At 36.6% G+C, this 12742-nt stretch overlaps 2 protein-coding genes across 2 annotated transcripts in view; one reads left to right on the plus strand and one right to left on the minus strand.

Moving 5' to 3' along the window:
* The first annotated feature begins 459 nt into the window (after positions 1-459).
* LOC141332945 (RING finger protein 222) lies at positions 460-2226 on the plus strand. Its single transcript, XM_073837906.1, has one exon. The coding sequence runs from the start codon at positions 460-462 to the stop codon at positions 1048-1050; it is 591 nt and encodes a 196-aa protein (XP_073694007.1). The 3' UTR covers positions 1051-2226.
* A 1604-nt stretch (positions 2227-3830) lies between these two features.
* Positions 3831-12742, minus strand: part of arhgap44a (Rho GTPase activating protein 44a) — a 54731-nt gene continuing 45819 nt past the window's right edge. The window contains exon 23 of the mRNA XM_073829498.1: positions 3831-11679. Within this exon, the coding sequence (XP_073685599.1) occupies positions 11525-11679 (155 nt within the window). The 3' untranslated portion in view covers positions 3831-11524. The remainder of the gene's footprint in view (positions 11680-12742) is intronic.

A 12742-nucleotide genomic window follows, 5' to 3' on the forward strand; every position in this document is an offset into this window, starting at 1 on the left:
CTATAAATATTTCCATATCATTTCCATATGTTAATACCAACAACAACGATTTATTAATATTATTGTTGTAATAATAATTAATAATAAATAACTAGATTTTTTTGTATTATTATTATTGTTATTATTATAGAAGGCTACGTCTAAATGTTAAGTAGGCTTTTATGTGATGGGGCTAAGAAGAAAAAAAAACACCAAACAAACGAGACTAATACTTTAAAACTCTACAACTCCAGTGTTTACATTAAACTGGTTCTAGTTTCTTCTTCCCAGTTAACACCAGATCTAGTTTTTCAACATTTCTGGCGTGACAACGGCTGTGTCGTCACGGTGTCCGCATGTTATCTTACGGGAGTATCAGTCACCTGCGCTAGTGTTCGTCTTCCCGCGGGCTGCTGTTTACCTCGTCGCGCAGTCCAGCATCTCACAGCCAGTCGAGGGGCTCTTTAAAACCGGAGAGACATGGATGAGGAGGCTCAGGACACCGAGTGTCCGGTGTGTTACGAGAGTCTTTCGGACAGCACCAGGACGCTCAGCTGCGGGCATCACTTCTGTCATGACTGCTTAGTACGAACTCTAGTGAACACCAGCCAGAACGGATCCATTAAACGGGATAACATCATCTGCCCCGTTTGCAGACACCTGACATTCATCACCAAGTTCCACGGATTCACGGTTTCAATGGTTGAAGACAAAAAGATCGGAAAGACACTGGAAGTACCATCTATACCCACTCCTGTATTCCCCGTTGGGTCTCACGGTAGAGGTCTTGGCTGTATGTGCAGGTGTCTAAGGAGTATTTCATGTAGACTATGTAGACAAAGACTCGTTTGTCCTAAAGATGCTTCAGAAGTGTTCATCATAAGTGAACTGGGTCGACCTATGACAGAGGGGGATGTTATTGACATTGGGACAACTTCAGCCATGCAGCAGCACTACAGCAGCAATGGACAGAGACTTTGCACCGTCTCCTGTTGCCTTCTGATCCTAATGATCACTTTCACCTTACTGGCACTGGTGGCTGCCACGCTTCCATGGGTTTTGTTGGCTTGAAGTGTCCAGGACTGCTTCTGTGTGGTGCCTCAATTGCTTTAAGAGCCATACTTTCACAAAAAAAGAGGTTTAACGTTACTGACTGGTTTGAAAGTCACAATGAATGTTTAATGATGAACAGACGTTTATTGTGGGATCTTTTCCAAGTCTTGTTCTGGCATGTCTTATGAATGTCTTGGGGGGAGGCATGACTGTTTTCCTTACAAAACAGTCAAATATATAGTGTTACTTTACAGATTAACAAATGTTTTGTTCTAGATCTGAATGCACAAAGCTGTTTGGAGTTGATCTTGAGCCTGACACGCTTCCCTCATCGAGTTACTGTAAGGAGACTGGATCGTGAAGAAGAAAAGATGATCTGCTCGTCTGGTTGTCACTTGATCTTAGAAACACGGTGGGATTCAGTTACAAATACCATGGACACAGCAAGTTTGAGAATGGAGGACGGGGAAGGGTGTGATGAGGCTTTACTTTGAGCTTTTCTATACGGCTTGGATTCTCTGAAAAGGAATGAAACACGCCCTCGTTTGTCCAGAAATTCTTGTCTGATGGGATAGCAAAGAACTTCTGCTACAGTTCCAGCCCTGAAATGACTAATACCTCACATTCTGCACAAGTTAACAGTCATTGCATGATTGGAGGGTGTTTCTGTGACGTACAGAAATGCCATTTCAATGAACTTCAGAATCGTATGTGTACATGTTTGTACTAGTTCATCCCACTGACCGATGTGTGTTCTCCCAGAGGACAGTTTTATTGCTCAGAGGTTGGTCTTTCATGGTTAAAGTGGTGTTTGAAGTATCAATTTGTCCTAGATTTTCTTTACTTAAAAATCTTTTGGTGAAATACACGCCAGTGAGACTTAGTAAAGGTGCAGTCACATTTGCCGCCGTTAGTGAATTTTTGAAATACAGTCATTTCAACGAACCCTTTTCACAGATTGATGGCGCGTTTCCATAACTATTAACAGGGTCTATCTATTTTTGTTTTTAGGCTAAAGTACTTTTAAAACACTGTACTTTGTGTTAAATGTTGGCAATACATTACAGAAAACTATGCTGCTGCCTGAGTGATTCTAATATAACGGTTGATAACAGAAAATTTGACTACAAAATCTCTCTATATTTTTCCTCTTTTGGACAGATATAGAAATGCTATCATTATCACACATATAGATATATATAGATAGATAGATAGATATACACTACCATTGAAAAGTTTGGACAAACTTCCGAATTCTCTTTAATGGAGAAGTGTGTCCAAACTTTTGACTGGTAGCGTGTATATATATTGTTGCAGTTTTGGTTTACCATGCAAGTTTACCCAACTATGACGACTTCCTCTTCTGAGGATCCTAGAAATGTGAAAACGGTCCATGATAATTTACGTGACTGTGAATTTTGCTGAGGGTGAAAGTTTCTTCACGCAGATTTCTCAATAGTTTTTAAGTTGATCTTGCCGATTCACAGCGCTGACCAACCAAAAGCTGCTTGGTTTAAAAGTGACTTTTGAGTTTTTTGCCTGCTGAAATGTTGCTAATGTGACTGCACCTTAAATACCTGTTCACACCAACAATAACTATATAGATATCTATAAGATAAGTATTAGCATCCACTCCATTGGATGATATTGTCTGTTTATTCTAAGCGAAGGCTCGTCTGCCGCTTTAAATTCTCGAGCTAGTGAGGATTGATTTTGATTGGATGTCATTGTTTTTTTATCATTCATCAGCTGGAAACAATATATACATTCTTGAGCATGCCATAGCAGGTTAAATTCTGATTGGGTGTTATTGTTTTTATCCTTCTTCACCCTGCTGAAAAAAAAAACAGCTAAAACCAGCCTAGGATGGTTGGCTGGTCTTAGCTGGTTTAAGCTGGAAGTGGTTTTAGCTGGTGGTCTCCCAGCCTGACCAGGCTGGGAAAGTGGCCAAAACCCCTCTAAAACCAGCCTGCTGACCAGCTAATAGCAATAGCAGAATTGATTCTGATTGGGTGTCATTGTTTTTATTGTTCATTAGCTGGAAAAAAATGTTCTGAAAGTCATTCCAACCCGATCTCATGGCAGTTTGTACATATTTTAGAAGGTGGCTAATTGGTGGCTTCACTTGTACGTTTTTTCCTAAATCATATGTATTTTAAGAGTTTTCCAATTTATTCTCCAGTTTGTATAAATTCGTACCTTCTAACCCTGCCCCTACACCTAACCTTTGGAGTTCAAAAAAGAACTTTAAAGTTCAAATATGAACTTCCAACTATCAAAAAGGTTCAAAAATGAACTTTTAAGGTTCCCCCACAGTTGCAATCCTTAGGCACCTCAAAAGGTTCATTCTTGAACCTTTTCTTCTAAGAGTATAGGGTCTAGACTCTAGACAAATCGTATGAGTGAGGTTGTATGTTTTAGCCACCATACATTTTGTCGTGAGATAGCGTTAGCGATTCCAATTTGATTTCCATGATTTTAGAACTACATCTTTATCGTTATCTTAATAGTTATCATCCGTGGTGTGAACAGGCCTTAAGATTATAGGGCTAGAAAATGAATATGAATTACACAGTCCATATTATTTGGTTTCCAAAGTAGTAGACGAAAAAAAAAAAATCAGCCTATAGTGAACAGAATTTCTGAGAACTATAAATGTTTGATTTCATAGTTTGAAGCTTTTTACTTTTTTGATCAATTTCCTGTTTTCCCTTATATAATTTCAGGATGTAGACATAGTTATTGCAGCAGTTGGAGGTGAACAACACACAAGCAAACAAAAGCACTTAGACCAGAAGTATTACAAATGTAGAGTTTAATATATATCTATGTATTTCTGACATTCTGATAAGGACTGCGGCAGGCTTCACAGTACAGACTGTGTTCTTCCACTGATATGCTAAGCTGAGGAGGGTGATTTACAGGCAGATTTGTACATTAGTTCGGTAAGCGGGGGTGAAGAGAGGGCTGTACACTGTTGGACAATGTGCACTGATCAACTTATCACCTTTGAATCACCTGTTCACACATCCCTGGTTCATCGTGACTCCCTTTATTATCTGGTAATGTTTTAATGAACACACGTGCGGATATCTAAATGCATGCTCTGTCACTGCAACTTGCTGGCTTTCGCAGGATGATGTAAATGGGTGATATAACAACCTATAAATGTTTAAAACAGATGATTGAGAAAAAGATGAGAAATCTACACTTCAGTTTGTCACCGTTATAACTGTTTAAAACAGATTTGTGGCTTGTTTGTATAATTAGTTCTTTCTGAACGCATCATTTCATGTTGAAAATGTCTGGTAGATTAAGAAATAAATGCATCAGCACAAATTATATCTTTGTAATTGGTGCATTAGATGACTGTTTTATTTTACAAATCCTATTTTAAAAAGATAATTGGTAGTATTTTTGTACTGTATTGTATTTTCTTGATTCAAGCAAGTAATATGAGAAGTTTTGAAATCAACTCATTAGTAGGCCTGTATGGAGTCTGTGCCTGCAGATATCATTGCAGATTACTGCCTTTTGTTGGTTTAATTTAAATTTTGACTTGTATGATAATGCTTACAGTGCTCAATAAGAATTGAACACATTTTCCATTTAAATTTTGTACTGATTTCCCACAATCAGTGCATAAAATGCAATGAAAAGCATTACAACAACAGGTCCAGGTCTGGACATTTCACTCCAAAATCGAAATAAAAAAATAATATAAAATAAAAATGACCTTTTTTTTTTGGATTTTCATTACATTAAAAGTTCATATTATACAAAGTTTTGTTTTTATTTAAATAAACTTCAGTAAAGTACAATACATACTACTATGGTAGTACATAAATATGACCCTGGATCACAAAACCAGTCATAAGCGTATTTTTTTTAAATTTTCTGAAAGCCGAATAAATAAGCTTTCCATTGATTTAAGGTTTGTTAGGACAGGACAATATTTGGATGAGATACAACTATGTGAAAATCTAGAATCTGAGGGTGCAAAAAAATCTAAATACTGAGAAAATCGCCTTTAAACTTGTTCAAATGCAGTCCTTAGCAATGCATATTACTAATCAAAAATTAAGTTTTGATATACTTACGGTAGAAATATCTTCACGGAACATGATCTTTACTATCCTAATGATTTTTGGCATAGAAAAATCGACCCATACAGTGTATTTTTGCCTATTGCTACAAATATACCCATGCTACTTAAGACTGGTTTTGTGGTCCAGGGTCACATATTATGTATTATTTTTGCGAAAATGACATTTGGGAATGATATTGTGCTTAATCATCATGAAAATCATTTGATTTAGTAAGTAAAGCCGCTGATTTTGGGGTGAAATATAGCCTGTGCAGATTCTGTGTGGGTCAAATCATCAGTTAAAATTACGTATGTACAATTCAACAGCTTTAAAAAGTTCCATCATGGCTATTACATCCATTCACAATTTCTTAAACATCTAAATTACCTGTAAATTAAGACTCAAATCTCATGATCTTAATTTACAAATCACATTAAGATAACATAACCTGTGCATTTTCTCCGTGTGATAAATGCATTATTGAACCGGAATGAGAATGCATGTACATAGGCTACTGTATAAAACCCTCTCACGCCTTCATTAACAACAACATAAGCATTCATTATGAGCGCTAACAGAGAGAGAGAGATGAGCAAAAGTGTCACGCTTATAAAGAAAATAAACCATGCGTCTATTGCAGCTGCTATAAGGCCTTTACTCTAGTGCACTTCAAAGTAAAGGCGAAATCACATTCAGTCAGCACACTCGAAACAGACACGACTGCCTCCTCACAGAACACCGCGGGAAACGGCACAGACGGAACCTCACGTACGCACGAAACTCGCCGTTAGCTTCAGGTTATAAATACTGAATGTGAGGGCACTTGCAATTATCATTGTGTAATCACTACAACTAGAACTCAGTCACCAATAATCAGTAACTATATTTCATCAAGAACACACACTGAGGCATATCACAGATTTCAGCAAAAAAAGTCATTTTGTCCCTGACGTACACTAATGCTTATTCAAAGAGAGAGAGAGAGAGAGAGAGAGAGAAACGAGCCATGGCTATCCATCGTTGGAAGTAGTCCTTCGTATGAGAGAACGGAGACGGTTCGTTGTGCCCATTCCTTCCACGGGACAGAAGTGAGCTAATGTCTGTTTGACCTTAAAGTCCTGCGCTTTTTGTACAAGTTCAGACAAGAGAAACTGCAGCATCCAGTAGTCTCGTAGTGTCGTCTACCCATGAAACAAATGTGCCATCTCAGTGTGGCATCGGGGGAAAAGCAGTGAGACTTTGAAGGATCTAGGGCCTGATATCTTTTCGGAAAGAATCCCTGCCACGTTATAAAATCTGTATTTTTTTTCCATTGATTTTATGGCGAGATATGCTAATACAGTGGCCTTAAAAAGTAAGGTAAAGTATGTTCGTGTGATAAACGACATCAGTGAGGAAATCACCTCATATATCCGCTAAAATTCTATGGCAAGCCGTTTTAGCCTTAAATATAAAAAAAACTGTTACTCGTCGTAATTGCATTTTTACTAGTAACAATTCAATTAGAGAGCTCTCTAGTTAAATTCTTACTAGTAACAATTATAATTAGAGAGCTCTATAAGTCAATTTTTACTAGTAAAAATTCAATTACAGAGCTCTCTAATTCAATTCTTACTAGTAACAATTCTACAAATGAATTTTTACTAGTCATATGTCTTCATTGACTTCCATTTATTTTTAATTACAGAGCTCGTATGGCAAGCCATTTAAGCCTAAAATATACTAAGCGTTACTCCTCGTAATTGCATTTTTACTATTAACAATTCAATTAGAGAGCTCTATAATATAATTTTTACTAGTAACAATGCCAATTAAAGAGCTCTCTAATTAAATTCTTACTAGTAAAAATTCCAAATAGAGAGATCTACAAATGAATTTTTACTAGTCGTATGTCTGCATTGACTTCCATTTATTTTTAATTACAGCGCTCGTATGGCAAGCCGTTTTAGTCTAAAATATACTAAGCATTATTTGTCGTAATTGCATTTTTACTAGTAACAATTCAATTAGAGAGCTCAAATACAATTTTTACTAGTAACAATGCCAATTAGACAGCTCTCTAATTAAATTCTTACTAGTAACAATTGTAATTAGAGAGCTCTCTAATTCAATTATTACTACTAAAAATTCCAATTTCAATCCTTACTAGTAACAACTCCAATTAGAGAGCTCTACAAATGAATTTTTACTAGTCATATGTCTCCATTGACTTCCATTCATTTTTAATTACAGAGCTCTACAATTGAATTATTACTAGTAAGAATTACAATTAGAGAGCTCTACAGTTGTATTCTTACTAGTAACAATTACAATCAGAGAGCTCTCTAAATAAATTTTTACTAGTAAGAACTGAATTAGAGAGCTCTAAAATTCAGTTACAGAGCTCTGCAATTAAACGTATCTTTAATGTGTTTTTTACTAGTAATAATTCCAATTACAGAGCTCTCTAATTTAATTATTATTAGTAAAAATGCAATTACAGAGCTCTACAATTCAACTTTTACTAGTAAATGAGAATGAGAAATGGAATTTTTACTAGTAAAAATTGATGTAGAAAGCTCTCTAATTGTAATTGTTACTAGTAATAATTCAATTGTAGACCTCTGTAAATAAAAATGAATAGAAGTCAATGGAGATATATATGGCAAGCGATTTTAGCCTAAAATATACTATGCGTTATTCGTCGTAATTGCATTTTTAATAGTAACAATTCAATTAGAGAGCTCTATAATTCAGTTCCTACTAGTAACAATGCCAATTAGAGAGCTCTCAAAATCAATTTTTACTAGTTACAATTACAATTAGAGAGCTCTCTAATTCAATTATTACTAGTAACAATTTCAATTATAGAGCTCTCTAAATCAATTTTTACTAGTAAGAATTCCATTTAGAGAGCTCTCTAATTCAATTGTTACTAGTAAGAACTGAAGCTCTTTAGAGAGCTCTTTAATTCAGTTACACAGCTCTACAATTAAACATATCTTTAATGTGTTTTTTCACGAGTAAAAATTGAATTGTAGAGCTCTGTAATTGCATTTTTTACTAGTAATAATTAAATTAGAGGGCTGTGTAATTGGAATTATTAGTAAGAATTAAATTGTAGAGCTCTCTAATTGAAATTCTTACTAGTAAAAATTCTGTTGTAGAGATCTGTAAAAATGCAATTATGACGAGTAACCCTTAGTATATTTTAGGCTAAAACGGCTTGCCATAAAATTCACCAGCTGACTAAATGTAAATGGAAGAAATAGCTAGTTAATAAGTTATTTGCAGATTGCACATATTACAACTTTTTGGGGCCACTGTATTTATTTATAATCTACCAGATTCTACGCAATACTAAGACTGAACCGTTGTTATACGATTAGTGTAATCTGTTGACTTCATATATTTTCTAATAATAATAATAATAATAATAAGTAGCTATACAGTTGATTTATGCTGTTGATTAAGGCTGTTATCGATGAGGTCGGTTTAGGGATAAAATCTCTCTTGGGAGTAACTCTAGCTAAACTTCTGCCACGTCTGCGTTCGTATTTCTACATCTAGTTCATGGCTTACAAAAGTGCAAAAAACTCACTTGCTATGTGAACCTGACAAAAAGTGTTCAGGGACAAAATAATACTTAGAACATTATTTCTATACAAGATAAATATGGCATGTCACATTTATGAATATATAATTCATATCTGCCTTTACATTTGTCCTCTCGTTGACACTTATCTACACATCTTTATATACAGTATTGGTATATACAGAAGGGATTGTGTGGCACTGCGTTTGAAGCACTTTGGAGGGCATATGGGTGCGGAAAGACAACAGAAAATGCAAGGCAGTGCTTTAGAACAGAACTCAGTAGTGGCTGCCAAAAGCATTTTATGCAGGAAAGTGTTTGCAGTGACCCATTTTAACATAAGCAATGTTGCTGTTTTGCAGGTAAAGGGAGAGAAATTGAGATTTCCAGGGTTCCCACACTTTCTGACTAATGAATTTCTATGAGCAGATTTGCTATACTTTAGAACTGAAAAAAATTATATATGTACAGAACCTTGAAAATTCCATGATTTGGTAGAGGGATTTTAAAAGCTTATATTAAATTCCCTGATATTTTCCATGACTGTGGGAACCCTGGGTTTCCTACCTTGCTTTCAGGTACTGCATTATATTGTATTGGCCCTTTAAGAAAATACACTTTACTGCAGCAGTTGTCACTGTGTTTCTATTACTGTATTATGTGCGTTTCAGAAAGTTCTGACAACGTTCTGTCACAGATAAATGCACGTATCAATCAAAATGTTGAACTGAATAACTCTCTGCTAAGTCCCGCCCCCTCAGTTTGTGTTGACTGAATGACTGAATCCGGTTAGAGGGAACCCCAGGTATTAAGACTTGTTTGGCATAATATAACATAGTTGTCTCTAACTGAAATATGTAGTGGAAAACCCATTAAAAATGTGTGTTATTTTAAAAAATCCATATCGTTTTATACATATTTTGGACTATGGGGGGCGCCATTATTTCAATAGCGTGAATTGCACTTGGTGAGCTACTGGCACTACCTGTTACGCGTTTACCGCAACACAACCTGGCAAATAAAATACTGAGACAATGGCACATTGTGTGGCTTTTGGTTGTAATTTTCAACCAAAGGGCAACAAAAGAAGCGATGTAAGTCTTCACTGTTTTCCTAGTGATAAGAAGAGAAGACTGGGAAGATGCCCTTGGACGAATAAAACTTCCTAAAGACCTGCGTCTTTGTTCTGTCCACTTCAGCCCTGAATCCTTTGTGGCTTTTAGTAGACCACAGCTACTGAAAGAGCTTAAAAATGGCAGAGACAAGAAACGCTAGATGCCATCCTGGCAGGATGTAAAAATGTGACTGCAGAAGTTTTTCATTGTCGATTTCATTTGATATCCGAGGCGTTTATAGACTCATTGTGGGGAAAAAAAACGATGGTACGGCATTGGTTTAATAATAAAAAAAAATGTAAGCAAATAAAAATGAGACAAAAAAGTTAGGGAGGGATGATTTGGGAAGAGACTCTTTCAGAACAAATCTGCTGAGTGGTTAGGAGGTTAGATGCGTAATGTTACATTTAAACTGTATCGTAGCCTATTGATCTATCTGTCAGGATATAAGCTTGGTCATTTTAGAGAAATGCTTAATAAATGCATTACACTGTAACTAAACCCATTAGATTTTAGCTGACTAAATCTACTGTAGATTTAGTTGACTAAAATCTTGTGATAATTAGGTGACTAAAACTAGACTAAAAGTAAAACAATTCAGATGACTAAAATATGTCTAAAATTAGCTCACCGAGTGCAACCATTTGACATCACTGAAATAATGACACTACCCATAATCCAAAATATGTATAAAACAATGTGGATTTTTTAAAGAATGTAAATCTTTCATGGGTTTTCTACTACATATTTCAGTAAGAGACATTCTCGTATTATTAGCCATTCAAGTCTTAATACCTGGGGTTCCCTTTAAGGACACATTATATAACATTTATTTTTATATTTACAAATTTTGGCAGACGCTTTTATCCAAAGCGACACATTTACATTTTATCGGTTTTTGCTCTCCCTGGGAATCAAACCCATGACCTTGGCATTGCTAGCACTGTGCTCTACTCTTTGAACTATAGGCAAGAAAGAGTTGAATGTATTCTCTGATAGTTTTAAAAGTAGATCCATAGATCTACGTTAGAAATAATCACTTGTCTGATGATATAATGGGCATCAACAGATGCTAAGACCAGATTGGTCAGTAGCAATTTAAGGCGGGACTTAGCGAAAGGTCAACTGGATTGGATTGCTAAAGCAGTGATTAGTGTAGGTTCAAGACATTGAGAAAGAAAGAAAGAAAGAAGACCTCAGCATTGCAAAATTAGACTTAAACATGCTATATGCCACCAAGTCATCTATAAAGAGCATAGCATGGACCCTGTAGGGAAACAAAGACGGCCTACTCTCATACCATGAGGGTGCGTCTCAGTTCGAATCCTCCAGCAAGACAAAGTGTTTGAGGTTCCTTTAAAGTCAGCAGACTGCTTCCTATGTGCATTGTATTGTAATTGCAGCTCTGATAAGGCAGAAATAAAAACATCCCATTTAAACGAAACCAACAACACAACAACAAAATGAAACAGACAGAATCGTTCAGAGAGAAATAGGAATCGTAACACAAAACTCCAGGTTCCTCCAGTGGCAATTTGAACGAAATCCATTCTGTTGCTTTTTTTTATGGCACCTGTTGTGTGGTTGGTGTCTTATCGAGTCTCTCATGTAGTATCCGTTACTCAGGGTTTGGCCATGGTGGGGTTCCAGTTGGGCCTCAGTAGGATTGGATGGGTTCTGGGCGAGGCTGGCATGCTGCTGGGTGGGCTCAGGGGTCATAGCGTGGTGCTTTGGCCCTCCTCTTCGGACACGGACTCCCCCTCCGGAGAGCTGAGCATGGCAAAGGAGCTCCGACACGGGACCCTGAACTCGTCCAACAGGCTGTCCAGATTGACGTTGATGGAGGGAATTTCCAAACTGAAGAGATCTGCTATAGTATCATGGGAAATGAGAGCGATGGCCACGAAAGAGACAAAACAGATTTACAGTACAGAAAGAAATGATGGAAATGGCGATGATGAGGATGTTGAAAACGACACAGGGAGAGAGAAAGCAAAAAGCAATTTCAGTTCCCAGACCACTGTTAGAGGCAAAGTCAGCGAAGGGTGTTGAATGCGTTTTGCAGCAGGAGAGGGGCACATCAGACTGTTTCCTGGCATTCTGCACAGGGATTCTGTTACACTGAGCCATTGGGGAGGAAGGTGAAAATATCCGTTTCATTTGAAATGAAATCTGTCCTGCCTCAGTGCAAAATCTCTGCTATGCTCATATTAAAAAGAAAGTACTACATAAAACTTATTGCAGTTTTACAGAATCAACAGTTCACCACAATCAGTGCTGGGGAATGTTACACGTTACATGTACAAGGCTCCCAAAAAATAGCTAATTTGATTGGTTACGTTTCTTTAATGGAAAGTAACGTGATACTTTGCCAACGTGATACTGTCTTCTAGAATGGAAGCAGTGGTTTCCAGCTTGGCTTGTAGATGTCGTTAGGTCATTTTGCTGTGAATAAGTATTTGTCCCCTGACATGATTTGCCCGCAACAACAAATATAGCATGAAACCGCATTTATGGATATTCAAATGTCACACAGACTGCATAAGCATTTTTACACAGGGATTACAATTGCTGGAAACAATACATTACACATGTGTCAGTTTGTAACACGTTTGTTACAGATTTTAAGTTTGCTTTAGTATACCATTTATCCGCAACAGAATTTAGAGCCTTCATTTAACAGTGTAAAGATGCTTTACATGAGTTACTTGTAATTGGATGTTTTCAAGTGTATCAGATAATTAACGTTACTAATGCACTGTTACCATTCTGTGTTACAGCGAGGAAAAAATTTATTTGTTCTACTGATTTTGTATGTTTGCCCACTGACAAAGAAATGATCAGTCTATAATTTTAATAGTAGGTTTATTTGAACAGAGAGAAAGTATTTTGAAGTAATTGATCCCCTATCAATCAGCACAATTTCTGGCTCC

Source organism: Garra rufa, chromosome 1 (assembly GCF_049309525.1).
Source record: "Garra rufa chromosome 1, GarRuf1.0, whole genome shotgun sequence".
NCBI lineage: Eukaryota > Metazoa > Chordata > Actinopteri > Cypriniformes > Cyprinidae > Garra > Garra rufa.